This window comes from Harpia harpyja, chromosome 6 (genome assembly GCF_026419915.1).
Source record: "Harpia harpyja isolate bHarHar1 chromosome 6, bHarHar1 primary haplotype, whole genome shotgun sequence".
Lineage (NCBI taxonomy): Eukaryota > Metazoa > Chordata > Aves > Accipitriformes > Accipitridae > Harpia > Harpia harpyja.
This window is the reverse complement of record NC_068945.1, coordinates 63,388,492-63,415,971: the sequence shown is the minus strand read 5'-3', so window position 1 is coordinate 63,415,971 and position 27,480 is coordinate 63,388,492. Positions and strand designations below refer to the sequence as shown.

Below are 27,480 nucleotides of genomic sequence, written 5' to 3'. Positions count from 1 at the left end.
GATGCCCCAGAAAAAAACACAGCTAGCTCCTACCATGGCTGTGATCTGGGGTCTCTCATCTCTCATTGGGGAACTCTGTACTGTCACAACCTCCATAATGTTGCTGTAATTATTCTCTTAGTGGTTTGTCACAGCTGACATGGTCTTTGCTGCATTCTATCAAAAATGCCAGTGCAGCTCAATTCACTACGATAGCAGTATTTCCCTCCTCCAGATTGTGTAAAAAGGGAAATAGTTATGAGTGCACTTACACAACCCACCAGAAGTGATATTTCCCACACTTAGTAGGAAAGCAGCTTGTGGAGTCAAAGAGCCCTTCAACCAAAAATCACAGGAAGACATTTAAGGTACAAACAAAATAAGGGGCATGTATGGCTAAAAATATTAGAAGGGGATTTTCAAAAGGATTTAAGTGGTAAAATTCATGAAGAATCCATTTGCCTCCAGGCTTTAGTTGAGAGTTATGCCTTTTAAAAGAATGTTATGCTTCCACCCAAACATTTTTGTTTTGGCCATTCCTTTGCAGCCAGGAAGCAATGTTTCCTTTATGTTATAATGCATATGGGAGCCTGGCTTATCTCTCCCCATGGCCCATATGGTGGTACGGAGCTGCAGACTGTTCTCTTTTAATGATGAACAAGGGTGCATTTCAGGATAAAGAAAACAGTATTATCTGCGAGAGAGATTTTTGCCACAGTACTTTCAGAATAGAGGCTTCCTCAGTCCCATTCTGGCATAATTTCCTCTTGCAGCTTTACAGAAGCACTGCAGATCTCCCCTACATGGAAACATTGAGGAGTCACTTCTTCCAAGGGGAGCATGCTGCGCTGGACAGACCACTGCTCTCTCTCAACAAGGTGCACTGTCATTGCTCCTTTTCTCCATCTGACCTGGAATCCCCATGTTTCATTCTCCTCTCTGCATGGCTCTCCAATTCCTTCTCAATAATTCCCTAAAATAGTCCCACTTTTACTTTTGACCATCCTTAGGCAAAAGTAAATCTCCCTCCCCCGCCTCCTAGCCCTGGGTCACGTTTGCCCGTTGATCTGCCTGTGTTTCCTTGCATGGCTGTACTTGGCAGCAGTGCCACATTCCAAGGGCTTCAGACATTTTCTCAGTCTGCTGCCTTCTTGGTCCAAATTTCACACTCAGAAAGAGCAAAAGAAAAGGGCAAAGATGCCTGTGTTTTTATACACTTGTGGTACTCTGGAGCTCCTGACCTGCTCAACAGACAATGATCTGGAAAGAGAATTGGTGCCATCTATTGGAAAGAGAAAACAATGACAGGCGTCAATTTGGCTTTCAGCTATTCTGCTCATTTATCCATTTTATTTTTTTTCTCCCCCTTTATCATCAAGGGTGTAAGGACAGAAGAAGCAGCACCTGCTGCATGGCAGCTGTTGAGTGAAATGTGCTGCTCCCTGAGTGGACACCACTATCTGTTGAGTGGTCAAGAAAGGAGAAGACAGCCCGAACAAGGATCCTATAGTACTGTCAATGGCAGTTATTCCCCAGTCACGAGTTAGTTCATGTCTTCTGAACTGCCAGAGACAGAATCACAAAACCACCAGACTGGTGGTTAACATTTCGCTCTCCTTCTCAGCAAAAAGTCTAAAGCATCCTACTGACAGGCAGAAAATTACTTTGTCATCAGGGGTCCTAACGCAGGGCTATGTACCTAGAGAAAATAGCATGGAGTACTTTTCTTGGTTGCTGCTCTTGCTAGAGTCAGAATAAGTGGGGACTTTTTTGCCAATTTGACTCCAATCACCAAATTTATTAGAAAAAAAAGATTACAGATAATATTTTTGACTGGTGACAGAATGAGTTTGTTTCAAGAAAGAAATCAGAGCTGAGAGTGAGGAATTCCAGCAATTCGGCACAATCAAACTGCAACTCATTTGAGGATGGAAAAAGCTGAAAAGGAAAACCGTTACATACAAATTTCTCTACATACGAGCAAGCTCCGAATTAGATCATCTAAGAGCTGTGCTAGAGGTACTATTTTTACTTTTCTATGTCATTGCACAGAGATGTTATATAATTGCAGTTGTAAAAGAAGTTATCGATTCAGCTGTATGTGGGAGGGAAAGTGGTACATGACACACTGTATTAAACGGCACGGAATGGGCCAAAAGCAATTAGTTAGATACATTCCTTGGCACTACCTTTGCTTCACATATCCTGCCCACAACAGGGTTGTCAGACTAAAACCATGATCTTGGGTCACTTTTTTCTACTGTTTTATTTCTGTCATCTCTTGGCTTCCTGGACTTTGCATTTGATGATTCTCCCTTTGAAGGTAATAACAGTTATTAATAGAAATAGGTTCAATACTGGACTGATAATCAAAAATCCATGGTGATCCCAGATTGAACATACCATCTGTTAATGGCAGATAAACATTCAGATCATACATGAGACTTTCACGCTCTTTGTAGTTGTCTTACTGTAGATGATAATTTAAGGCCTGACACTGTTTAATGTAATTTTACCAGCTGGCTCTGAGCCCTCTCCAGGCCATGTTAGCATTTAACTGTCAGAAGAAATGAAAGCATTTCATTATCTTACTTCTCTGTAGGTTATGGTGACATTCATCACACAGTGCTGCTGACTGCAGAAGTTGGATGCACTTCGTAACATCCCCTCTCCCCCACTTAGTCTGCTCAAAGCCTGAAAGAACATATCTTTTGCGGTGTTTTCAAATTACCTATCAATTGGAAATTAAGCTTAATCAGCAAATCTGAAGTCACAGCAAACACTCCAGCATTTACATTGGCAAGAAGCCCAGGTATTAATCAAGGGTAGTAGTCCTTCCATGGACCTGTGGATACCTCTGTGGCAAGAATAAAGCAAAGCTCCTTTAGGAACCTGAGCTGCTCAGAGGAAGCAATCCAGACTGGTGTAGTGTATATTCATAGTGTCCTGCGAGAGAAGTCAGTCTTTGGGCTACGTCTGTACAGTATCTATGGGATCCTGGCCAAAATCAGGAGTTTCCAGCAGCTACCACAGCATCAGTCAGAAGCAAGAAGGCAACGCTGAGACTAGAAAGACAGGAAGAGCAGAGCCAACTTAAGAGAGTCAGAGGCAGCATGAGTTCCACATAATATAACACAGATAGACAGACGGATAAAACATAAGCCCTATGTGTATATACGTAGAGATATACATAGAGAGATGTTCTTTGCATCAAAGCTTTCTGAAGTTCAAGCCTTTGTCCCAGCTTTGTTTGATTCTCAGGGTTCAGCTCCTGGACAACTGCAAAAACAGTATCCAAGCTGTTGGCGCAGGGCGACGTGAAGATAATTCAGCACCGCCCTCCATCATTTCAGACTAAGCTAAGCTGCATTATCTCCCATTTGCTAGGGAGTAAGGGTGTACACAAAGACTGTTTCCATGGCTCAGCTGCCTCAAGGGAATTTCTTAAGTAACTTGACTGAATCTGAGCCCTCAGACCCAGAGCTGACCGAAGTCTATTTTCACAAACGTATGTTATGGAACAGCTTGGGGAAAGCTAGACACTTTTACACTCTTACCTCCAAATATTTACAATCTGTGCAGTACAGCATAGATAGAGGAGCTACACGTAACTCAGCCCAGCAACTCAGACCACTCACCGGGAGTTAGAACAGAAGTCTCCTTCCTTCACAGACCCAACACACTCCGCTCCTGCGTGTTACCCACGACCTGCAGAATGGACAAAACAAATTCATCACTTGAGAGACTGTGCTGAAAAAAAGATCTGAATAAAATAGGTGGGCCCAAACAATTGTTTTCTCCACTGTATTCCCACAATGCTGTTGTGTAACAAGAGTTTTATGCAAACACTTTAATGTTCCTGATATAGAAGCAATTTTTCCTTTTATGTAAAAAATTTGAATTGTCTCATTTTTTTATTTTTCACAGGGCCTCCTTGGTTATTTCTCTCCCTTCCCTACAAGGACTTTAATTTTTCTTTGGCTTTTAAAAAGCAAAATATTTCATTCCAATTAGAATCAGATACATCAGTTGTGGTTCTAAGCAACCCCCCTGCATTCTACAACTGTAAGCAAGGACCGTTCTTGCATTTGGATCTCTTCAAAGCATTGCGAGATACATAGATCTTATTGGCAGTGAAGCACACACCGAAATGCTAAACTGCTCCCCCAAAACTTGGATGTTTGCTGCCTAAATAAGATCTGTTCCCCAAAATTAATTCCAAGTACTAAAAACAGATCTGGGTGTTAAGGGAGAAGCCACTGCCCGAACATTCACAAACCATTCAAGGAGCTGCACACACACCACCTGAGACTTTAACTGCTAGTACTGGAGTCCCTTCACAGTGGACAGCTCCAGTGAGCCGATGGGTGCCCCTTTCCAACTCCTCACACACACACACTCACCCTCAGGTGTTTCGTCTTCCCTCAGGCTCAGCTCTAGCTTTCCTGAAGAAGAGTCTCTGACACGACATACATCAGACAAATTTATTGAGTGGTACAGCAGTATAGGACAGCTCGAGCTGGGTGCCTCTGGAGAGGGATCCTGAACAAAGAAATCTCTGGGCAATTATACCCTTACAATCTACGTTCCCCTCATGCGATGGTTCAGTCCAATGGTAATATTTGGGTCTGGGGTCTTCTTGTTCCTCATGGGATCCTTTTTCTGTCTCCAGGCAGGCTGTTCCTTTCCTTATCTCGAGGATGCAGCGTCTGCCGACAGATGTGGTTATCTTACTTTTCACAGGATGCACCCGTCTCGGGGCCTCCCTTCATGTAACTGAGTATAAACTCAGTTTATAGGCCACACTGCTTGTAGCCTAAGGCTTTAGCAAATCTATTAATGCTATACAATGGATTTTGTTTGAGCTAGGAGGTGACTATACAATGGATTCCGTTTAAGCTACTATAACATGGGATTACTGTCAGCTATCAGAAGTGTAATAAAACAGCAAATGCTTCTTTAAATTCCTCTGACGAGTAAAACTCAGTTGATCTTTGTTGCTCTTCTTTTGCCTTTGCTGCACATGCAGTAACGTCCTGCAGTTTTCGAGAACTTAGCTCAGAGCTCAAATAAAAAGCCATGATGAGCTGCTAGTATTTCTGTTCCTCGTTCTCACGGAAGCTACCTTTATTGCCCCTCTAACTCCCATACGCTCCTGTCTAACATACCAGCCATGGATGCAGTGATGGGAGATGACAGTAATTCAGAGATCACACTCCCTCAAGCAGAGAAGATCTCAGCGTGCCTAGAAGGAGCCAGATTCCGTTTGTTAGCAGTGTAAGCAGAAAGCACATGGATTATGGGCTCAGCATGCATCAATCTGCCATCAGACCTGTTCTTTACCACGCAGGTGGTCCCAAACATTTGCTGGTTTTGCTTCTAGGGAGATTTGTAACCTGCACCCTCAGTTTGGATGCTGAAGTTCCTCAACTGCGAAAGGATTGCTCCCTGCCAGCGTCCACCACGTACCGTGCACCTCCCTTCTTGTGCTGGGGAGTCCCTGGCTGCAGCGCTCGGAGGGCAGCTGAGGATACCAGTCCGCAGAAAGGCACGATTTCATTAAACAGCAGACAGTTCACAATTCCTAGGAGGTATCAGAGCACAGCGTTTTCAAATCAGAAGAGCTTATTTTCAAGCCATGCGGTTATTTAATGAAAGATTGGTCTTTCCCAGGCGGAAAGCTGACATTTTAAGTAAAATGGCATTTTTCCCATTGAAAACGAAGGGACCAAAAGTCCAAAGTCGGCCCTATTACCTAAGAACGGGCACTGCGAGGCAGTTCCAGCCCAGCACCCCGCTAAGGACAGTCACTAAGCCCTGCGACCGTGTGAGCCGAACTGCCCCAACCACCCCCATCCCCGAGAACCAGGCCTCGAAGCACTTCCCGGGCCAGACGCCGCATCCAACCGTGTCCTCTGACAGCCACTAACGGGCTACATCCCCACAGCGGGGCAAACCCCATCCTAAATCCCCGCTCGGCTGGCCGGCCCTGGGCTCCTCCGGGCGGGAAACGCCGAGGGATGCGTGAGGACAGGGAGACGCTGAGGGCCCGGGCGAGGGCGAGGGCGCTGGGACGGGAGGCCCGGCAGCCTGAGGGAGGCTGGCAGCCAGCCCCTGCCGCCGGTGGGCGGGAACCGGCGGAGCTCGGGAAGTCCCCGGGCAGGAGGAGGAGGAGGAGGAGGGGGAGGGCAGTCAGCTGAGCCGGGCCGCTGCTGCTGCTGCTGCTGCTGCCGCCGCCATGGGCGCGCCGTGAGGGGGGTGAGCGGGGAGACGGCCGGCGGGGGGGGGGGGGGGGCGGCCGCCGCTTTCCCTCGCGGTCGCCGTGGGCGGGCTCGGCCGGTGACTCGGCGGATCCGGGGTGGGCCGCGCCGGGGAAGGGCAGAACGGGGAAACGCCGGTTTGCGGCTCCCGGAGGCCGCCCCCGGACCGGGGGGGTGGGGGGGGCTGCGGCGGGACGGAGCGGCCGTGACTGGGCAGAGGCGGGCGCCTCAGCCTCCCCCGGTACGGCGGCAGGGTGCCGGGCGTGCGGGGGAGAAGGAAAAAGGGGACAAGAAAGCGAAAACGAAAGTTAAAAATCAGTGGAAATGGAATATCGGCGTTGAAACGCAGCGTCGGGGCGCGCTGAGGCCGAGCGGGGCGGGGGGGGTGGCGGCGGCGGCCCAGGCCCTGTCAGGGCCGGGCGGGTGTCGGAGCCCGCTCTCCTCAGGGACGGGAGGTGCCGACCTCCCAAAATACTGTCCGGCTGCACACGCCCGGGGCTGGCGAGGGAAAGAGGGGAGGGTGGGTGAGACAGGGGTTCTTGTTGTTTCATTCCCAGGGGAAGGGGCTCCCGAGGAGGGGTTGGTTAGGCTGAGGGAGGTCTCGGGGATCAGTGGCTTTATTCATGCAGTCCTGTGAGGGGTGAAGGGGATGTGGAGACTCGTGGATACTCAGGTGTAGCAGGGTCAGAGGGATTGGAAGGTGGCTGCGTGTTATGACAAGACATGTGGCTTGCTTGTCTTAATAAAGGTATGATTATGTTTTCTTTATAAACATTTATTGGGCAAGAAATGGAGAGTTTTCTCTTTGCAAACCTTGTAGTAGACGCCTCAGAAATGTCTAGCAAGTTGAAGAGCCGTCCTGCTGAAAATGGGGAGCATCCCAGGAGTAAAGTGGAAAACGGAACGGACAGCATGGCAGCCCCTGCCCTTAGTACCTACACCCCAGAAGAGATGGTACAACAGATGAAAGAACTAATCACTGAGAACAATGACTTAAAAGGTGAATGTGCATGTGAACTGGTCTTGAAATGCAAAAGCCCTGAGTCTCTTCTGTGGGGTTTTTTGTCCTATGAGTATGAATTCTGTGCTCACTCACCCTTGCTGGATAACATTTTATACCTAGGTGGCATTTGTTCTATAAGAGACTCTGCAAGTAGCAAGCCCAGTTTGGTATGACACATCAAATTAAATTGGTATGGAAGATTAGGGGGAGAACAGCCCAATGTATGGGTGACTTACTTGCTTTAGAATTATACATATAAGCAGTATAGCACTGTGTATTTTAGGAGGCGAGGTGAAAAATCTCTTGCTATGATATGGTCTTTGCGCGTCAACCTCTAAGAGCTTTTTTGGTTTGTATTTTTGGACTGTTGGGCAGCTCCATTGCAGACAGACTAACATTTTGGCATAGCTGCATCAGGAGCGGTGGGTACTGCACAGTGCCCAGGACAGTTTGGGTTAGAATGCTGTCTGAAAAGAGCCGCATTCTTTTGGGCAGAGAGGGGAATTGGAGCAGGCTGTCCTGCACTGTGTGTAGTAATGACTATGAACGTTTAGATGTGGCAGCACCTTCCGTACTTCAAAAGGAAGCGGTGGCCATGGCAGGGTCTATCTGGGAGAAATCGATAGGTTTTCCTGAAAATGCCTAATGATTTGAGTCTTCCAGGTGAGATAGATTTGTTTCTGGATTCCAGGAGTTTAGGTGTCACATATGAATTTTTGTTTTTTTAAATGGATAGAGCAAAACCCAAGTGATCTGGGAATTTTCTATGTAAAAGACAGTGGTACCTCACTGTTTATATGACAGCAGAGCACGAAGTCACCTATCGTGTGTGCTGTGATTTTACACGAGTGTTTAAATTCCACCTGAATCATTTTTGGACCTGGTCCAAGCTCTCTGCCTTGGAGTCTCATGGGTATCTGGCAGGAAAGTTGTTTCTAGAAGTACCTCTGGTATTATGCTAAAAGGTCCTGTATCATACAAGATAATGTTTCGGGACCATATTGACAGCTGCTGTAACTCATACCTTGCAGAATCATTCTCCAGAGCTACATTTATGTACATAACCTGAAGAATTAGTTGCCAGTTTATAATATGACATCAGGACATAATGGAAGTTACTGCAAAATACAATGTATAAAAGATTTTCAAGCAACTGGCGTTGAGTTTGCCGCTTTAAAAAAAGCAAGTCTGAAATACTTTCATTGACTCTTCCTAAAAATCTTTTAAGCATTTTGCAGTAGTGAGACTGACATTGTTACATACTGATTTTGTTACATATGCATGGCTTCCCAGCCAGGGGGAAGTGACTTTGCTGTAAATTGTCGGGTATATTTTTTTCAATGCTTTCAATCAAATCGTAATCAAATGTTCAAGTAGAGCATTGCTGGGCATATTTGAGACGTTTGATTTGATAGCATCTGTCTTCATGCAGTAATTTACCAGTCCAGGATGTCTGTTTTCTGTACCAAGTCTCAGTAGTTTCAGAATCTCAGTTCGGTAGTTTCAGTTGGGTTGATCATGTAATAACACATGCAGCAAGATACCAAGTACCTCTTGTGAACAATACTTCTTGCTTGTACTTCTCAGTTTAGGAATAAGTCAAGTGAGAGAGTGTGGGCATGTGATTTCAGCAGTGGATTTAATGCTATTTATTATAGTGCTAACAGACTATACTAAGTTTAGTTCTGGTTTGGTATTTAAGGTACACGAGAAGGAGGTTTGCATTTCATACCCAATTATTGCTAAGCCATTTGATACTGAAGAATTCTGAGCTCAGTGCAGTGGAAATCTGCTGTTTCATTGACAGAGTAGTAATGTGAATCAATGTCTTGTCTCTGGCTATCGTTTAGAAGCCATGAAGTTGCATAACCAAGCTATGAAGGACCGATATGAGGAACTTTCCATCTGGCGAGAGAAGCAGAAAGAAGAACGAGAATTTTATGAGTTAAAGTTTAAGGAGGCTAAGCAGTGCTTGCTAGCCAAGTGCATTGAAAATGAACAGCTACAGCAACAACTTCAGAGCTTAAAGGAAAGAGAAGAAGGAGCTGAAATGGTAAGTAAGGAATTGGTTGGATTGACGCACTTTTGAACTGAAAGTCTGGAGCATTCAGTCCCTTCATCACACTGGGAGCTTTGGAGATTTGTTAACATCTCCATTTTTATCCTTATGATCTAACAAGAGGTCTTGGCCTGACTTATAAAGTGAGGCTTCTCAGAGTGTAGTAAGAAAATTGTGCCACACCTGAGATAATTTACATTTCCATTAACATTTAATTAACAATAATAATTAACATTCTTGACATAAGAAATAAGAAATTAATATTTCTTGCTAACTTTTCATTCTTTATTTTGTTTACCGTTGGGTATCTCTTGACTTTATCCTTCCCTTTGCTGGTTAGATCATCTCTCTGTCATGATCGTTTAATTGCTTTTGTATTTGTGTTTCCAGGGAGAAGTTGACATGTAAGAAAAAAAAAAAATTACCTGCCATCTATTTTTATTATGTCATTCCCTCTCATGAAAACTCTTTTACCAAGGTCAGATTAGATCTGTACTTCTGCTGCCCTGTTTGAGTCTGACAGAGCTTCATCGCTCTGTCTTACCTTTGGCTCTGTAACACATCATTCCTAACATTGCAGGTGATTGCTTAGTAGCCAGGCAACATTTTGCAGGTAGTACTGAAGACCTCTATGGACAAAGCCTATTAAAACAAAACCTGCTTTGTGTCCCACATGTTTAACAAGAAGTTTCATGCAGAGCCAAACTGATGCATCCTGGTATCTGGTACATCCAGGACCCAGGTGGATTCTCTGTTGCCTGATGAAGGATGAGTGTATTAGCCTTTTTCTCAATGGAGACACTAGTAGACTCTCCTTTCCTTTCCTGACTGCCTATTTTATGGAACTCTGTAAGAAATTTTTCAGCATGTAAATCAGAATTAGCCAATGAGTTCAGAAGTTACAAGAGGGGAAGAAAGTAATGTATAAATAGTGTGATTGTGTAAGTATTACTTACACAATCTTTACAGGCTAAAAGTTGTGTTTCAGGATTTTCAAGGAAACTCAGAATTTCATAAATCTGGAATAGTTTTTAAGGGGAAGTAGAGGATTTATTCTGTCTTTACCTGTTTTAGAAGTTCTTGTACTTTGAATACTTAAAGTATGTTATTGACAGAGTGATCCAACCTGCTATAGTAATCCAACATCCAGATAAGTAAAAATAAATCTCTTCTAATTATCTCATTCCAAGAGCTTCGTAGAGTAAGCACTGGTTCTTCTCTGATTCTTTGCAGTTTTATTAGCCAGTGGTAACTAAATTAGACAGCAACGTTTTCATATCTGATGATGATTTTCAGGCTGACTGTCATTTAAGCCAAAATGACTTTCTCTCTTGAATGCTTTAGTTCTACTTTAATTTTTTTCTTTTTTCTTTTTTTTGTTTAGAAAGAGCATGAAAAAATTTCCTCTAATTTAAAATTAGTCTAATTTCTTTCACCTGTGTTTTACTATTAACAGAGATAGACTATAGTCCATTGCTACCGTTGTGACATCTCTCTTTCACTCAAAGTAAATCACAGATATATTGTGTTGCCTCCCTTAGTGGTGAACGAGCATTCTTAGGAGGGTTTCTCTCAAAATCGTACCTCTGTTTGCACAGGTTGCTGTAAAGCTCTCTCTTCTTCACTGGAGCTTACTCTAATTGCATCCTCTTACAGCCTAAGCACAAAATCAGAGACAGCAGCAAGTCAGGTGGGTAGGGTGGTGCTGTGGGATGAGAGACACTGTCAGCATAGCAAGAGTTTGGAGATTTGGCATGAATGATAGATTAGAATGCAATTCAGACTCCAGGAATTGTCCAGAATTTACATTGATGATAATGTGGTGTAATAAAGGTATTACCAGGAAGTGGAAGGCTCAGATTACAAAATGAGGAAGAAATAAACTCACAGGGAAAGTTTCATAATGGGAAGAGGCATCTAAAGGAGAGAAATGAGGCTTCCTGGTTATGTAGAGGCTTAAGAGAGGGTTTTGAGGATCCTGGGGAAAGGGAAGAGGCAGAAGGTGAAGGAGACCATCATGACTGGAAGGAGAGATTAAGTTTGGGGAGAATGTTTGAGGGACAGAGGCTTTGTGGAAGAGAAGGAATATAAGACTTGTGTGAAGGTCAGGGATATAGGGAGAGATTTATACATGGAGATGGGATACAGAAAAGTTGTACGGTGAGGGAAGGCTGAAAGTGGGTGGTGTGGAAAAGCTGTCTGCCCACTGTTTTTTTTCTCCCTACGGTCTTAGGTAGATTTGGGAAAAGAGGAATAGGATATGAGTGAAAAAAGACAACAGTTCTGGACGATAATTCTGTAGGTTGGCTGAGACTCTATGTGGTAGTGAGAGGCATAGGTTCAGACAAAGATTTACATCCTAATTATCTATGCGTTTAGAGAACCAGGCCCCTGTTTTCCAGAAGCATGATGCTCATCATTTGATTAACTTGGTTTCACAGTGTAGACTTCTTGCTGTCTAGTGGACCAAAGCATAGTTTAGGGATCTGTACACTGGGTTTTTCCAGGCAAACCTAAACAGAGAAGAAGGGATGTGGGACACCATTGTTATGTTCAGGCTGTGTGCTCTTTGGCTGGTGTTTCCTTTTGCTTGGCTAATGCAGGGTTTGTTTATCCCAGGAGGGCTACATGGCTCCCGAGAAGGAAGCGAGGCAGCTGAAATCCCAGGTGCAGCGGCTCCAGGCTGAGAAGGCAGATCTGCTAGCCATCATTTCAGAACTGCAGGTCAAGCTGAACATCTCCTCAGCAGAGGATTCCTTTGTGGAGATTGGGATGAATGTAAGTGAGGGGAATAAAAAGAACACAGTGACCTGAGGCCAGAAACTTTGGTTCCAACTTGGTCCTCCTTTTTTTGCAAACTGAATTTTCTTCTCATACTAGGCTAAATGATGAGGAAGTCAGGTCTGAGTGTAATTATGGTGACAGTGTTTACTTGATGACATTCTACAGTCGAGTATTTAGCACCCTGTCTTCCTTTAGTAGAAAGGGTGAATCTATACCCATGCCAATGAAAAGTGTTTATGCCTCTTTGAAAGTGAACTGCAAACTGCCAGCAACAGCAGTAACACAAGATATAGGCACAGTGGATTTGGGAGAAGAGTTGCATGGTTGGACTTAATGATCTTAAAGGTCTTTTCCAACATAAATGATTCTATGATTCTATGGTCTCTTAGATTACCTGACATGGAGCACTTGTGTGTTACAAGGTGTAGTGGTGAAGGACTTGGAATTTATTTTTGTCCTTCTGTCGTGGTTTAACCCCAGCCAGCAACTAAACACCACGCAGCCGCTCACTCACTCCCCCCCACCCAGCGGGATGGGGGAGAAAATTGGGAAAAGAAGCAAAACCCGTGGGTTGAGATAAGAACGGTTTAATAGAACAGAAAAGAAGAAACTAATAATGATAATGATAACACTAATAAAATGACAACAGCAATAATGAAAGGATTGGAATGTACAAATGATACGCAGTGCAATTGCTCACCACCCGCCGACCGACACCCAGCCAGTCCCCCGAGCGGCGAATCCCTGCCCCCCCACTTCCCCGTTTCTGTACTGGATGGGACGTCACATGGTATGGAATACCCCGTTGGCCAGTTTGGGTCAGGTGCCCTGGCTGTGTCCTGTGCCAACTCCTTGTGCCCCTCCAGCTTTCTCACTGGCTGGGCATGAGAAGCTGAAAAATCCTTGACATTAGTCTAAACACTACTGAGCAACAACTGAAAACATCAGTGTTATCAACATTCTTCGCTCTGAACTCAAAACATAGCACTGTACCAGCTACTAGGAAGACAGTTAACTCTATCCCAGCTGAAACCAGGACACCTTCCACTTTCATGCTCAAAGTAAATTGATGTCATAGGTAGCCTCCATTGCATTAAAAATATTCTCTGGAAAAACCAACACGGTGCAGCAGGTGACTTCGGACTAATTCGAAATGCTAAGTGTCTTATCTTAGTTGGGATTCTTGGGAACGTTGGTCAGGTGCCCTGGCTGTGTCCTGTGCCAACTTCTTGTGCCCCTCCAGCTTTCTCGCTGGCTGGGCATGAGAAGCTGAAAAATCCTTGACTTTAGTCTAAACACTACTGAGCAACAACTGAAAACATCAGTGTTATCAACATTCTTCGCATACTGAACTCAAAACATAGCACTGTACCAGCTACTAGGAAGACAGATAACTCTAACCCAGCTGAAACCAGGACATCTTTATAGGGGAGAGTGGCCATGGAAGTTGCTGACGAAAGGAGAAGGCCAAATCTCATTGTTGTTCCTCTTCTCTGTTGAGTCCGGAAGATATACAGGGAAAGGCATGTGAAGTATTTAAGTTAAGAATTTCCAAACATGAAACTGATCTGTAGGAGTTTTGTGTTTTATTTATTTTTATTGCCATGATAATAGTTTTCCCTGGTTTTCTTCCTTAACTCAAGTAAATAAAAACTGTGTCCTGCTTAGTTCAAATACAAAGCTAATAGTGTTTTCCCTTTCCTAGGAAGGAGAAATAAATAGAACTGCAAAGGAACGTCAAGAGAATAGTGGTGAAATGACCGGTAACGTTGCTGTCTACATGTACGTAGGTTCTTGTGCAATGTGTGTAATTCAGGCTTCTGCAATGTGTTTTGTTTTCAATGTGAGGGAACTTTTTTCTATGAGGAATGCACTAGAAAACCCTGTTTTTCTGTGGCCTTGCATCCTTCTGTTGCAGTAGCTCTACCTTCTTACCATGTCAGAAAGACCCTCAGCTCTCTGGCATTTTTCTTCCCAATTTTCACTAGCTGACAAGAGGGACTGCATATTCTGGCCAGTTGGCCAGGCATTTGTGTACATGCTGACTTGCCAACTTTGCAGGCTTTTAAGGGAGGCCAGACAGAAAAGATAAAGATAGAGGCTGCAGGGAGTCTCTCCCTTCTAGTCATTGGAGATGGTCTAATAGAGTATCTGTCCTCTACCCAGTTACAATGATGTTGGTAAGAATCAGAGGTCTTGTAGTCTTTCGGATCTGAACCTTGTCTGTTCTGTTTGTGTGTGGTTGGTATAAATTGTATCATGGTGGGGTAGAAAGACAGTGCAGTGACATAGTCCTTATTTTTCAGGTTACTAGGCTTAAGATACCAGCATTCTGTTTAGGTTACTTCTCAAAATTTGATCTTTACATCAGCTCCAGGGCACAAGGGACTTTCTTGCCCCCAGCTGAACCTTTACTCCTCGTGGACATAGACAGCTGATACTATTAAACTTTCCATTTTGGATACTGCCCAATTTACCAGCTAGATGGTTGTGGCTGAACTCTCTTATTTACTTTGTGGCCTTTGCTTTTGGAAGGAAAGGATATAGAAAATGCTAAGGGCATAGCAGGGCAGAAAGCTGTGCTCCATGTACAAGTTGTCACTCCCTACGTCCCTGCAAGGGAGAACGGCTTTTTAATGTAATGACATATAAAACTTGTCCCTCAGCATACAGTTAAGAAGTTGAAGGGGCAGGCGGGGGAGGAAGTTATGGTTGCAGATGAAACTGAGAGAGTTGCTGACCACAGACTGGGCTGCAAGTATTCAGCTTGTTGTTAGTGGTGGCTTCTGAGAACACTCTGATTACGAGAAGACATTCTCTGTGGGACTTGCTTACCTTTTGATGAGTATCTGGGCCATATCTGCAAGAACAGGGGTTGTATGTACCTCTTAAAATATTTTCTGTGTCACCACATGTCTTTGTCCAGCATTGAAACTTTAGACTGGTGCTGTTAACAGGTTCAGAGAAATGTGATCCACTCAGGACGGGTTTATTTCTGTAAGAGTAGAACTGTCCACTAAAAATCCCCTGATAAAAGTTATTTACTTAAAATATCCTGGCTGAACACTGTCTTTGGGGTATTGAATTTTGTTCACCAAAGATTTCTAGCTCTCAGGAGCACACAGAGGACTATGCTTTACTTTCTGTTCTGAACTACAAAAGCAAAGTTTTAAACACCTGCTGTTTTATAGCTGAGCTTCTGAAATGTACAGTGTATTTAACCTGCCTATCTTACTGTATAGTTAGGGGATTTTGACTTTCTGTCTAGATGGACATAAAAATGGAGGGAATGGTATACAGTATTTTATCCCCAGGAAATTAACTTACCTTGTTTTTCAGGTAGTTTTGTATTTGTTTTGGTTCACTTCTACAGTAGCATAATGCGATTTTGAAAAGAGCTATAGAATATGAAGGAGGTGAAATATTGAAGATATTTTTTCTGAAGAAGAAAGCAATTTCTGATGACCATTTTTAGTGGAACGTGCCTTCTTTTTTTGGAAAGGAATGAGACAGAGATAAGAAATGTTGCATGTCTCATTGGAAAAAAGTGTTATTTTGGGAACAGACAGCAGCACTTTGCAGAAGGGGTTGCAAAGTAGGTTAGAATAAATGCGCTGGGTTTTGAATTGCCTTGACTGCTTTTGGTTTCCTTGCTTAAATACTAAACTGTTCCCCCAGGTTCATGGGGACTGTCTGAGCACTGCGCAAAGCAAGGACTACATTTGCACGCACGGGAACTGTGGCTAGCAGTTTGTGGGCAGGTCTTGGTTCTTGGGAATGAGCCCTTTGCTCAGAATGCTGGTTTTCAGCACCATGTGAAAAGGTAGCCTGTCAGAGCGGGTCCCAGAACTATGGATAAGGGAGTGCTCTAGTAAAATCATAGCTGTTGTTACTTACACCTGGGTTGGTTTCAAGCAGGAGCAAAGCTGCAGATGAATCGAAGAATTTGGAGTCCGAGGAGCTAACTGTGAGCCACCTGCTCTGCTGCCTTAGAAATGAAACTCAGAAGAGGGAAGAACTTGAGAAGGAGCTGCAGGATCACAAAGAGAGGTGTGAAGCAGGTGCACTGTAACATTTGGAGCTGTTCTCTTCCAGGGCTGCTGCGGTTACCAAGTCCGTGACTGATCAGAGACAAGCTGAAATATCAGTGTGACCTGGATGGGGAATTACCCAAGCAGTCAGTAACAATAACTTATTTTTGTGGTAGTCCTTATAGGGATAAACCACAGGTTCTCTTGCGTGGGCAAAAGAGCTTCCGCATTTTATTATTATTTCCTATAGCAGCACAGATCAAGACAAATTGCACATTTCCTTTTGGGTTCCAACTTTCCCCAGGTTATGTCAGAATGATATGATGACTAGTTGATGTTCTCTCTACTCACTCCTCCATAGTTACTTGGTTTTTTATGAATCATCTGTGTGTGGGGCCTTAAGCAAATCACTATGTATAAAACAGGGATTACAGTCCTCTTCGTGATATTGGCAGGCTACATTTAGCAATGTGTGAGCTTGGAAAAGCTCCTTAGAAATGTCTAAAATAAGTTTAATTCCAAACTTGTCTAAGAGAGAGTTTTTCCAGTGAGACCTGCATGAGGGTATGTCTCAGCTCAGTTATGTTGGTATAAATCAGCATGACCGTTCAGGTGTGGAAAATTGCCTAAGCAGTAGCTGTTGCAAATCCCCACTTCGCAGAGACAGAGTAAGACTTCCAGGACATTATCTACTGTGAAAGGTTGGTGTCATGGTAATTGCTTTTACGTGGTCTTCCTAGAAGAGGTAATGAGCCATAGCCAAATGATTCTTAGAAATCTCAGCCTCTGAAAATATCAAAAGAAAATAGAGGCACCGTTAATTACTGGATTCAGTGAACAGACTGACCCATTTCCAAAGGGTTAGCAGTTGTGCACTGTACCAAAGATCGCTCACTGTGGACTGAATGTCACTGTCCTTCACCACACCTGCAGACTTATACATCCATTTTAATTATATGTACATGCTGGGTGTCCTGTGTTCTTCAGGAACCCCCATGATTGTGCAGGCTTTCCTGCATGTCTGTGCTTTCAGTTCTGCCTCTCATTTGTGGCTGTGATGTTAGAAGGAGAGTACGTCACTTGCATGAAATCCTTGAACAGTCACAGTCTCACTTTAAATATAGGCCAAATCTATCATTATTGGCTCCTTCTGTTTTCCAGACTGTCAGAGCTGGAGAAGGAAGCCAGCAACTGCCTGGAGAGTGGGACACAAACTGAACAGGAAGAAGAGGAGAGTTCAGAGGCTGTAAGTACCTGTCCTCGTGAGCTGAGATTTAACAACATACAGCTTACTTGTTGAGGCCAACAACCTCAGGGCCTAGATTTCGACTTGCACTCAGGGACCAAGGGGCAATTATCCTGCACAGGGTATATGAAAGTGAATTTTGAACTCTCCAATCCATATCTTAGAGGTGGTTCCAAATTACACCAGCCACCAAAAAAGGGTGAGATTGGTGGCCAAGAACTAGGGAAGCATAGCATAACTGCAGGTATACCTTATTGCCCTGGCCATGCCCACTAAACAGAGAGAGATGCAGTCATTTCTAGCTCCAGAAAGTTCTAGACTGGGTAAATTTTCTTGCTGCTGGCTAGGTCAGCTTTTGGATCACAATCCAATGACAGTATACTGTAAAACAGACTTTAAATGCAGAGCTCATTTGCATGGGGTTTTTTCATGGTTTTGGTAGGATATATTACAATGGTGGGGCATAACTATCTTAGGTTGAGACACAGTTCCAGGCAAACTTAGTCCTGATGTTTTCAGTTAAGGGTTTGAATGGATGTTGGGGTTGGGATTCAGCTCCAGATTCAGACACCTAAATTTATGTGCCTACAGTTGCAAGCCTGTCTATGTGAGGTAAGCGTGTAAGCTCCCATAGCGGTGGAGATCCATTCAGGTTCAGTGCAACTGCATAATACAGGCAACTAAGGGTGCCTGTATATGAGGTAGTGTAGGTTGTCTGAGGTGCTGCATGGGGCTAGCAAATATGCTGTGGGATCTGCTGGAGACCTGTGCCCTTCTGAAGGCCAGGACAGGTATTTTAGGGCAGGGCTGGCTTAGTTAAACAAGACCAGTTTGCAGTGAGGCCAAGAGATGTCCCTTCTAGGGAAGAGAGATGATGTCTCAGTTAATTCTTTCCAGTACTTATCTCAACTTTGCCTGAGTTACAGCTTGAGCCAGATGCTCATCTAAGTGCTGATATTGAGGTCAGCATAGTTACATGCTTGTGATGGCAGTCATTTCAATTTATATGCTGTTGGGTTCCTTCAGAGGGTCTTGTCAGTGGAGCTCATGTTATCTCCCTGTATTGTAAAATGTAGATCTTTAATGAAACAATGTGGGGGTGCAGTGTGCACTATTTTTGAGGGCTCTGCATTTGAAGACATCCTGGGAGAGAGGGAAAAGTTTTTTCAAACCTGCTTTGGCTCTGTTTGGAGAGTGAGGAATGGCTGGGGGAGAAGAGGCTAGAGGACATGCTCTACCAAACAGGCAGCTGGACATTAACCTCAGCCAGGTCTCCTGAGATGAGTTATCTTAAAGCACCACTGCAGTTAGTGCTCTGCCTTCCCTGGGAGGCTGCTTGCAAGCTTCCCAGAAGCAGAGGTCTAGGAGGCTATGATTTAGGTGTTTCTCCTTTCCTGGGCAGGGTAAGAAATGGGTGTTGGGGAGAGACAGTCTGTACTGTGGGATGGGATTTTTTTAGTCAGGTTAGCCTTTTCTTTCAGCAAGGCTGCCAGACTTGTTTTCCAGAAGCATGGATTGCTTATGTTCCAATTAAGTAAAATATCTTGAATTATGATGGCTTTCACCAGGGACCAAGAATTCACAGTCCAGCTTTATTAGAAGTCAGACTCTTGCCAGTGATATATGGTTTCATTTGTTGACATGTTTTTTGTTAAGGCAATTTCTACTGATGTCTAGTTTTCTGCAAATTGAAATGCCATCACCCTACAGAAATCAGTGCTTTTGTCTGTGAGTGTGATTGGATTAGTTGGATCACTGCATAAAATAATTTTGTGGCTTGTTTTGCAGCTATGATGGTAGAAGAATGATCTCTTTTTGCTTCTGAGATAGAAAAAGCGTAGTGCAATGTGTTTTGTGAGTGTTTACACCATTATGTTCAGTCCCTTTTGCTTGGTACAACTGATGAATGATATTAGCTTGGGCAGCTTGTGGAGGGTGTCCTCAGCAACATCTGTCAGTAGACAATTGTGTTCTGTCTGCCTCTCAGTCACACTGGCTGTGTTCCACACTTCTGCTCTGAGGTGAAAGCTGGAAATGTTCACAGGTCATCATGGATGAACAACTTCTATTGCTTCAGTTGCCTGGGGAAGTGGTGGACTTCCCCTGTTGGAAAACTGGAGCTTTTCTTCAAGGAAATAGGACAGCAGCATGCTCTTGATACACCTGGTATCTTCTTAGTCACAGCCACCCAGCTCATTCCAAGCTGGACTGGAGACTTTCTGTGCATTTGATGAGATAAGACATTATCAATGAAAATTACAGTACTAGGGTCAATTGGACTGATGCTAGCATGATGATGAGATTCAGAGGTGTCTTTAGGAATGCTCCAGGATGTACCTCCAGAGACTACAAACCAGCAGGAGTCAAAGGTTTCACGTCTTCCAGAGCGTGGAGATATAGTTTAAGAACTGAAACTCTGAGGCGTCCTTTGTGTCTTAGGTTGGAGGAGAACCCACCTGCTGTTTCTTTCCTCCTCTTGTTTTTTTGCCTGTCTTTAGGATCCTTCCGTGATCTTCCTGTGGTCTGAAGGCCAAATGAAAGGGCCAGAAACACAACAAAATTGATGACAGTTTTACTAGAAATCATCATCTTGGTTTGCAAAGTTGATTCATGAATGCATGGTAATGGAGTTACCATTTGGGGTTATATTTTCTCCTTCAAAAAGTCAAGAACTAAAGTCTTCCAGACCTGTGGTTCTCATGCGTGTGGTGTGGGAGAGGCTGGTATGTGTAGGGAGAGTGCCAGTTGACTGGAGGGGTTTTGTGTGTAATCAAAATAAATTACAATGCATGAAAACTTCTGTGTCCTCTGTTTTCTGCCTGCAACAAGAATGGAGCAAACTAGAATGGAAGGGATAATGCCATTGCAGGATATAACTGGGAGGAGAAAGTCTAAGGTTTTGGTCTGCCTCATCTACTAGTTCCAAACTGCTGCTTCTGACCTAAAACTGCCATCACACCTCCTTCTAAAGAGCACCCTGATGCTAGCAGACTGGAAGCCTACCTAGGGATAGATCATTTGTTTATGTTTCTTTGACAGACTGTAACTACTGCTTAGAGGAGCAGCAGTAATCACTAAATCTGTCTGCTTTTCTCATGTGTTTTAAATTGTGAACGCTTGAGAAAGAAAATGTAGATGTGTTTCCCATCTGCATGAGGTATATTCTAGCCAACATTGGAAAGTCAGTAATAGTGTTGTCTTTGAGTCACCTGGATTTTATGAAAGTGTTAAGTCAAAATGGGGTTCTGCCATATTTAGGAATAATTGGTAATTGCGAAGCCTTGTGGATAGGGCCTTATTACTGAGTATAGAGTGTAACAGTGCATACTGACTTACGCTGTTTTCTCTAGAGAAAGAATGATACTTCCTGCTTAGGTATCTTGAATTGTTCATTTGTAATTTTCCTTATTTTTTTCTCTAAAAGGTTGGCAGTGAAGTTGAAACCCTGAATTTGCAAGTTTGTGCTCTGTTTAAAGAGCTTCAGGAAGCCCATGAGAAGTTAAAAGAAGCAGAATTGATTCAGAAGAAGCTTCAAGAAAAGTAAGGTTCAGAAGAACAAAAGTTCTGCTCTGACACCCAGCATATATTTGTATGACAACTCCCACCTTGGGAAACTCACCAGCTCTACAAATATCAACTTAAATACCTGTTTCATAGAAATGCTGTAAAAGATTGCTCCTTCTTTGTAAGTGGAGATGAAAGTACAGAAATACAGTAATTGTCAGAAAATCTGAGCTGCCAACCTAGTTCTACAAATAGAACCCCAGTGTCTTGAATTTTAAGACTTGGGTTTTAACCCTTCCTGATGTAAAGGCAAATATTTCCTGTTTTCCAATTCACATAATCAATCCATGTTCTAGTCTTAGGGGAAGAAGCTAAGGGACCTGGTTATGACCCTTTTCACATGAACTGTCTGTGCTTTTGAAGACCAATTGCATAGGTTATAAAAAGTGGTTACAAGACCTTCACTTTAGTTCCTTAGTTTTCTGTCAAATTCCAGTTCTTTGAGATTCATAATAGTAAGAAAGTGAGTGTTGGTTTCAGTAGCTTTGTTTTCTGATGGTTGTGTATAGATTCCTTTTTGTCTTTCCTTGTTCTTCATCAAAATAAGCCTTTAAAGTGAACCACACAAAGATTCTTTTTGTAATATGCCTAGTGTGCCAAATCCACCAGGAAAAGGTGAACAGGAGAGATCAACCTTTTTTCCTTGTTCTGTCAGGTGCCAAGGCCTGGAAAGAAAAAGCTCAGCTGCTGCATCGGAATTGGAGGAGAAGCAGCAGCTAATATACACCATCAAGAAGCTGGAACTTCAGGTGGAGAGCATGCAGGCAGAGGTCAAGCTGGAACAAGCCAAGACACATGAAGAAAAGTGAGTATGACTTGATTTTATATTCCAGGGAGGTATTGTCAGTGAGGAAGGGAAGTCCAAGGGAACCTGGCCAAAGGGGAATTGAATCTGAAATACTATTTTGTGTTCTGCACCCTTTGAAACCATGTTATGTTTGTAGAGTCTGAACTAGAAACCTGCATTCACCTCAGTGTCTATGTCATTTTGAATCTGGAGTCTCCACATCAGGCCCAAACTGTATTCTTTCATCTACTGAAGCCCTCACTTAGGAAAATTTGAGCTGTAAGCTCTGACTTGTATCTTCCTTTTGTCATAAAGTCAAAGGTGGAATAGGGTCAGGTATAACATACAGGTAGAGGAAGCAGGAAAGTGACATCAGCTGTCCCACTGACTAGCAGGGGTAAATGTGTCCACATCTCGGAGGGCAGGGACAAGTCAGGCGGTGACAATGATGGGAAAGTGACTTTAATGAAGAGGTCTGCGGTTCCTACACTACATTTGCAACTAGGAGAGGTAAGTGTGCAGTGAAGCTGAGGTGAAGAGACTCGCTGTTTGATCTGGTTCCCTGCTCCCTGTCATCATGTGCAGTCCATGTAAGGAGTGTGCAAATGTCAGTCCAAGCTGTACAGAGAAGCTGAACTTCCTGAAGGACTTGTCATAGCTGCTGGAGAAGCTGCTCGTTATCTTTGGAGTCTGTGTCTGGTTCTTCTCCTGATGAATTCTCATTCCCTTGAAGTATCTGAGTCAAGGCTTGGATGTCTTCCTAAGAGAGGTGTTACATTTTGAACAGAATTTGTGAGCTTGATATAAAAATATTGCGTGATGGATTCTTCAATATCAAATGCAGACGATCAGTAAGGACATTTGTTTGGACTCAGTCCATGGATAGAGCAGCACAGAACTCATTGGAAGAGAGATGTTGAGACACAGAGCATGACTTTTTTCTCATTAGAAATGCAGTTTCATTTGCAAGGAGCTGGTGGTGGCTTTTTTCTAAATTCTAACAGCTTATTTAGATTTCAGACAAATTTTAAGTGTTTCAAACTTTCACCTCTTTTCTTGTCATAAACAGGGCAAGATATAGTAGCTTGCAGGATGCATATAGCAAACTCGTTCCTGAGCTCACTGAGGCAATGAAAAGAATCGATGAAATGAAACTCAAAGAGGTAAACTCATCACAAGAAGAAATCATAATTAATTAGGGGGAACCGGGAAGGGATGGGAGATTGTATCCAGGAACAAATTTGGGCAGGAAACAGTTGTTGTCCCTTCCACATAATACAGCATGCAACATAGCAGCATTGCGCTGATAAACATATATCCTGTGCTGTCAATTATAGAAAACTTTATCCACACATCAGTACTGCCATGGTGTTTTCTAGATAAGGTCTAATCTGCAGTGCTGTATGGAGTCCAGTCCTTAGAGATCAGTGATAGGCAAAGGCATATAGGTGTTCCTGCAGCATAATTTGTAAATGTGGGAAGGCAGACCTCTAGACATTTTTGTAATCTTAAATAGAATGCCCACCACAGTGAGGTCTTGTTCATAACTGAGGCTCCATGGAAGTGCCAGATTCTTCTGTATAATTTTGGAAAGTGGGGAAACATAATTTGCAGTGTCCATTAGGGAGTTCTCTTTTAACTTGATGCAACATAGTTTGAAAGCTCAAAACTAATCTTTAAAATAAAATATCAATCACCACTGCTGTCTTAGTCCAAGTTCCTTTGATGACAAAATTGGAAGCTTTTCCAAGGGCAGGAGGAGTAAGAAGCAACCTTTCACTTCAAGCAGAGTCGTATTCTGTGTTCATCTCATAATCATAGTTCTTCCTTGCAGCTGGACAGAGTGGATAAAGTTGTGGTGGAACAACTGAATGCAAAGGTGGAGTTGGCAGAACAAGCCCTTGCTGCAAAGCAGCTCCAGATAGATGAAATGAAGCAGATGATTGCTAAGCAAGAGGAGGACCTTGAAACCATGGCTGTGCTCCGTGCTCAGGTATCAGCTCTTCTTCAGAATTTGGCTAGTTCCCCCACCCAATATTCAGAAACCAGAAGGAGGTTTTTAATGGCTTGCTCTGCAATGCTGAATACATTTCCTCAATTCCAAAGCATAATTCCCTTACTCGGCCTGCAGAGCCTTTACTACCATTTCGTATGGTTCTGTAGGAGGAACTGTGTATGCTGGAGTCTGGCACAACAAACAAAAGTTGGGAATAGATGTGTTTGTGTATTTAAAACCACTGTCTTAAGAATCACTGCATATGTTTTAGGGACGATTTTACTCAAACCAGTGGTGTAAACAGTGACTAAAAAGGGTCTGCCTCACATTTAAGGCACGGAACTGGCAACTTGGCCCGGTTCCGCTGTCTGTGCCACGGATCTGTCTGTGCGATCGGTCATGTCACCTCCTCACTGCTATTCTGTGCCTCATTTCTGCCTCTGTACAGCAGAGGGCAATAGCACTGTCCCAGATAAGACACTTGAAGTATCATACAGAATCTAGAAACTACTGAGTCTTCTTCACCTTGTAAGTAGTGCAGGTCTTCGCTTTGCAGTGTGTAGGTGCTGTGGGAGTGTTTTGAGTAGATGCAGCCTATGATACAGATTTGTTATCTTGGCATATAATACATGACTATGGTTCAGTCTAAGTTACAAATTCTTAGCATGATTTCATTTCTCTGATCAGATGGAAGTTTATTGTTCTGATTTCCATGCTGAGAGGGCAGCAAGAGAGAAGATCCATGAGGAGAAGGAGCAGTTGGCTGTCCAGCTAGCATACCTGCTAAAAGAGCAGCAAAACCTTGAAGATCTTGGCCGGTGAGAACAGACTTTGGCTGAGCTGCCTTTGGACTGTCTTGTTATGCTGAGTGCTGGAGTTGACCAACATTGTCTTGCTAGCATCTCAGTAGAAAGGCAAACAACTTTGCAGACATTTATTTCTTGGTTGATTTGAATTTTAAAAGAGAAAAAAAATGAATTGACTGACTTTTTAATTTTGTGATAGAATCTCTGTAAGGTGTGTTAGTTCTTACTTGGGTGCTTTAGCAAGTTTTCACTTTGGATGATTCATGCTTGGTAAATTCTCCCCGTGGATTCATGTGAGTTTCTTTGGGGTTTGGCCTCAATTTTAGTGGTGAATATGCAGCTAAGCTTGCTGCATGTGTGCCAGGGATATCTGCTGCTTCTCCGGGTGGCAGTGGTAAGTGAGTACCCATAGTTTCAAGTACTGTGATACCCTGGAATTGCACCAGTTTAGCACTCCTACCTGTAAAAGAGAAAAAAGAAATATTAACCATGTGTCCTCCACTCATATTGTGGAAGCCGTGGGTACAAGAAGAGTGCCCAGAATTTGAAGAATCGAGTTACGTTTCACATCAACTGTACACTGAACCCTTTCTCTGGTATAACTTGCCTTTCTACTTTAATCAAATTTGCAGTTTGCCCTGAATAGCTGAGAGTCCTGGAGTTTTCCAGAGGAGTGTGCCCCAGATCCCTAGGTGTGTAGCTGCCCAAATCCTGCTGGTGTCAGTTGTATGACGCTGATTTCAGCAGGACCTTGGCACGATCTCATAAAGCAGCATTTCTAGGTCCTGTTTCTGAGCAGCAGTGAACTAAATTCATGACCAGTTGACATGATTTACTTGCAAATCTTTTGATTTATTTTGAATCCTTTTACATTTTCTGGGGACAAAGGGAAGATACCTTTTACTGAGTCTTTTTTCAGAGCCCTTGACTTATTTATCCTCCGCAGAAACTCTTTGGCAGAGATGCAGAATCGCCACGGAGCGAGGGCACCAGATCGGGAACACTCACCTCGCCTTGTCCAAAGAGGTACTGTAAGCAACCTCTCCAGCTCACGGGGCCAGGCCCTGCTGTGTTCAGTTTAGAACAGCTTTGCTTGGCTGCAAGCAGCTCCCCAGCTCCCCTGTGGCTATTCTGGCACCTGGGTAGCTGCAGAGAGCATGATTTTTTGGCTGTTGGGAGCAAGCCGGTCCTCTTTCAACCACTCTACAAAAAGAGTGGCAAAATCAAGTAATATAACAGGTAATCATTTATCTTCTCTGCTTGCAGGAACTGGTAGTCAAGACTGGCCAGAGCAGCGGAATATCTCAATGTATTCATGTCCCAAATGTGAAGAAATTCTACCTGATTTGGACACACTGCAGATTCATGTTATGGACTGCATTAATTGAGTGATGCCCTCCAATTCTTCATCTTCTGAAACTTCACCTGCCAAACACTTTTTTTTTTTTTCTTCCTGCTGAAATAACGCTCAACTCTACAACCCGTGAAGGAGGCTGTCAGGGTTTTTCTCATTAATTCAATGGGAAGAGGGTAAAACTCCTATCCTGCCCTGTACTCACTAATCCTGTTGTAATCTGCTTTAGGAAAAGGATTTTTATAGGATAACAATATGGATGCATTAAAGAGCTCCCAGTGTGTCTGCTGCTATGAAATCTTTAAGGAACATTCCCCTGATGTGCTCTGCTCTTATGGCTAGCCCGCAGAACAGGGCTGAATCACTGAAGTCGGAAGGGAGATGGGATATATGCTGATCAATTAAAAGTACTGTGAGCCTGTAAATACTTCATCTCTCATATACTATGTATCAGGAAACTAATACATTAAAAAAGCTGTTTGAGAAGCTTTCAGCAAAATGGAATAGTGCTGTATTCATCAAGCATTTGAAATGAACCCTGCTCTTTCTCCAGATGGCAGTTTTATTGCTGCCCTTGTGACCATACTAATCTGATGTTAAATTTTTGATGGCTTATGTAACTTCTTGCTTTAGCCAGATGTGGGTAAGGTTTAAAACAGATCATTTAGGTCTGATATATGTAGCTCCTGGTGTACCCAAGTGACTTGGTTTTATAGAACTGTTCCTTTTTAAGGTGTTGTCTTGATTCTTCTTTATTATAATAAATTCACTTGAACCTGTACAGTATTGTGCTAGAAAGCGCTGAGATGGATGTAACCTAATTTAAAAAGAGGAGTATAGTGGATTTTCACATCTCAAAATAAATCTATTGCAAGTGTAAAATTATCTATGCCTGTGAATACTCTGGAGGCTGAAACAGGACTGCAAATACCTATGGCTGAAAAGCTCATGTAGAAAGACGTGTAGTGTATTAGTTCTGTTCTTGTCCTCCCTGGTGTTTTTATCTCAACAAAAAAACAGTTCTTAACTTGCCATTGCATGAGGGAGGAAAAGACACAACTCTTAACAACACATGAACCAGCATGAACGGCAGGAAGACTCGAGCAAGTTGCTGGGATCCATGCAAATGAGGAGTTTCACGTCTTTTGCAAACAGCTAACATTTGCACTGTTGGAAACTGGCAGGGAAGGGAAGTAAGAGATGCATGAAAACCTTCAGCCACAATGGTGCCTCATTATGGCATCATCTTCCTCCTGAAAAAACAGAAGTGTTGGTCATTTTGGCACTGCCCAGTTGAAAGGAAGCCTCCGAGTGGTTTTGGACTGATCTGCCAACTGTGGTGTAGGGAAAGATTTTTATTTTTTTCCTCCACTGTTCAAAACTGAATTTCTGGAAGCAAATATGCCAGGACTCGTTACAATCCAGTACTTAAATCTGTGCCATCTTGTCCTGGGGTAGGTCTGTTAGGCTTACCGAGAGGCACCAGCAAGGTTCGTTTGTGCCCAGTCCACTTCATTCTGATTGCCAGAATTGTGAGCTGGGTGTTCAGAAGGAGCAGGGTGGGATGATCACACAACCTGAATATAAAAGTTCAACATTTTATTTTTAATA

General features: G+C 43.4%; 1 protein-coding gene and 1 long non-coding RNA gene across 9 annotated transcripts; one reads left to right on the top strand and one right to left on the bottom strand.

Moving 5' to 3' along the window:
* Positions 1-1,756: 1,756 nt before the first annotated feature.
* On the bottom strand, positions 1,757-6,168 carry LOC128142766 (uncharacterized). Of its 4 annotated transcripts, none has more exons than XR_008235500.1 (4): positions 5,449-6,168; positions 4,383-4,521; positions 3,618-3,687; positions 1,757-3,044 (listed from the first exon to the last, which is right to left on the bottom strand). It is a non-coding gene; the product is annotated as an uncharacterized LOC128142766 (long non-coding RNA). The 4 variants fall into 4 exon arrangements; XR_008235498.1 differs by lacking the exon at positions 4,383-4,521 and having other exon boundaries at positions 5,449-5,563; positions 5,735-6,070; XR_008235499.1 differs by lacking the exon at positions 4,383-4,521 and having other exon boundaries at positions 3,537-3,687.
* On the top strand, positions 6,109-26,754 carry OPTN (optineurin). Of its 5 annotated transcripts, none has more exons than XM_052789170.1 (14): positions 6,109-6,237; positions 7,060-7,239; positions 9,093-9,295; positions 11,924-12,079; positions 13,791-13,867; positions 16,001-16,135; positions 17,278-17,362; positions 20,787-20,902; positions 21,582-21,731; positions 22,783-22,876; positions 23,548-23,706; positions 24,397-24,527; positions 25,462-25,541; positions 25,782-26,754. In XM_052789170.1, the coding sequence occupies exons 2-14, from the start codon at positions 7,074-7,076 to the stop codon at positions 25,901-25,903; spliced, it is 1,674 nt and encodes a 557-aa protein (XP_052645130.1). In that variant the 5' UTR covers positions 6,109-6,237; positions 7,060-7,073; the 3' UTR covers positions 25,904-26,754. The 5 variants fall into 5 exon arrangements, with proteins under 5 accessions (XP_052645130.1, XP_052645129.1, XP_052645125.1 ...); XM_052789169.1 differs by having other exon boundaries at positions 11,921-12,079; positions 16,004-16,135; XM_052789165.1 differs by having other exon boundaries at positions 11,921-12,079.
* Positions 26,755-27,480: the final 726 nt, after the last annotated feature.

Coding starts and splice junctions, on each gene's coding strand:
- OPTN (XM_052789165.1), top strand. CDS start 7,074: ATGTCTAGCAAGTTGAAGAGCCGTCCTGCTGAAAATGGGGAGCATCCC. Junction 12,080..13,790: donor TTGTGGAGATTGGGATGAAT/GTAAGTGAGGGG, acceptor TCCCTTTCCTAG/GAAGGAGAAATAAATAGAAC. Junction 21,732..22,782: donor GCCAAGACACATGAAGAAAA/GTGAGTATGACT, acceptor TGTCATAAACAG/GGCAAGATATAGTAGCTTGC.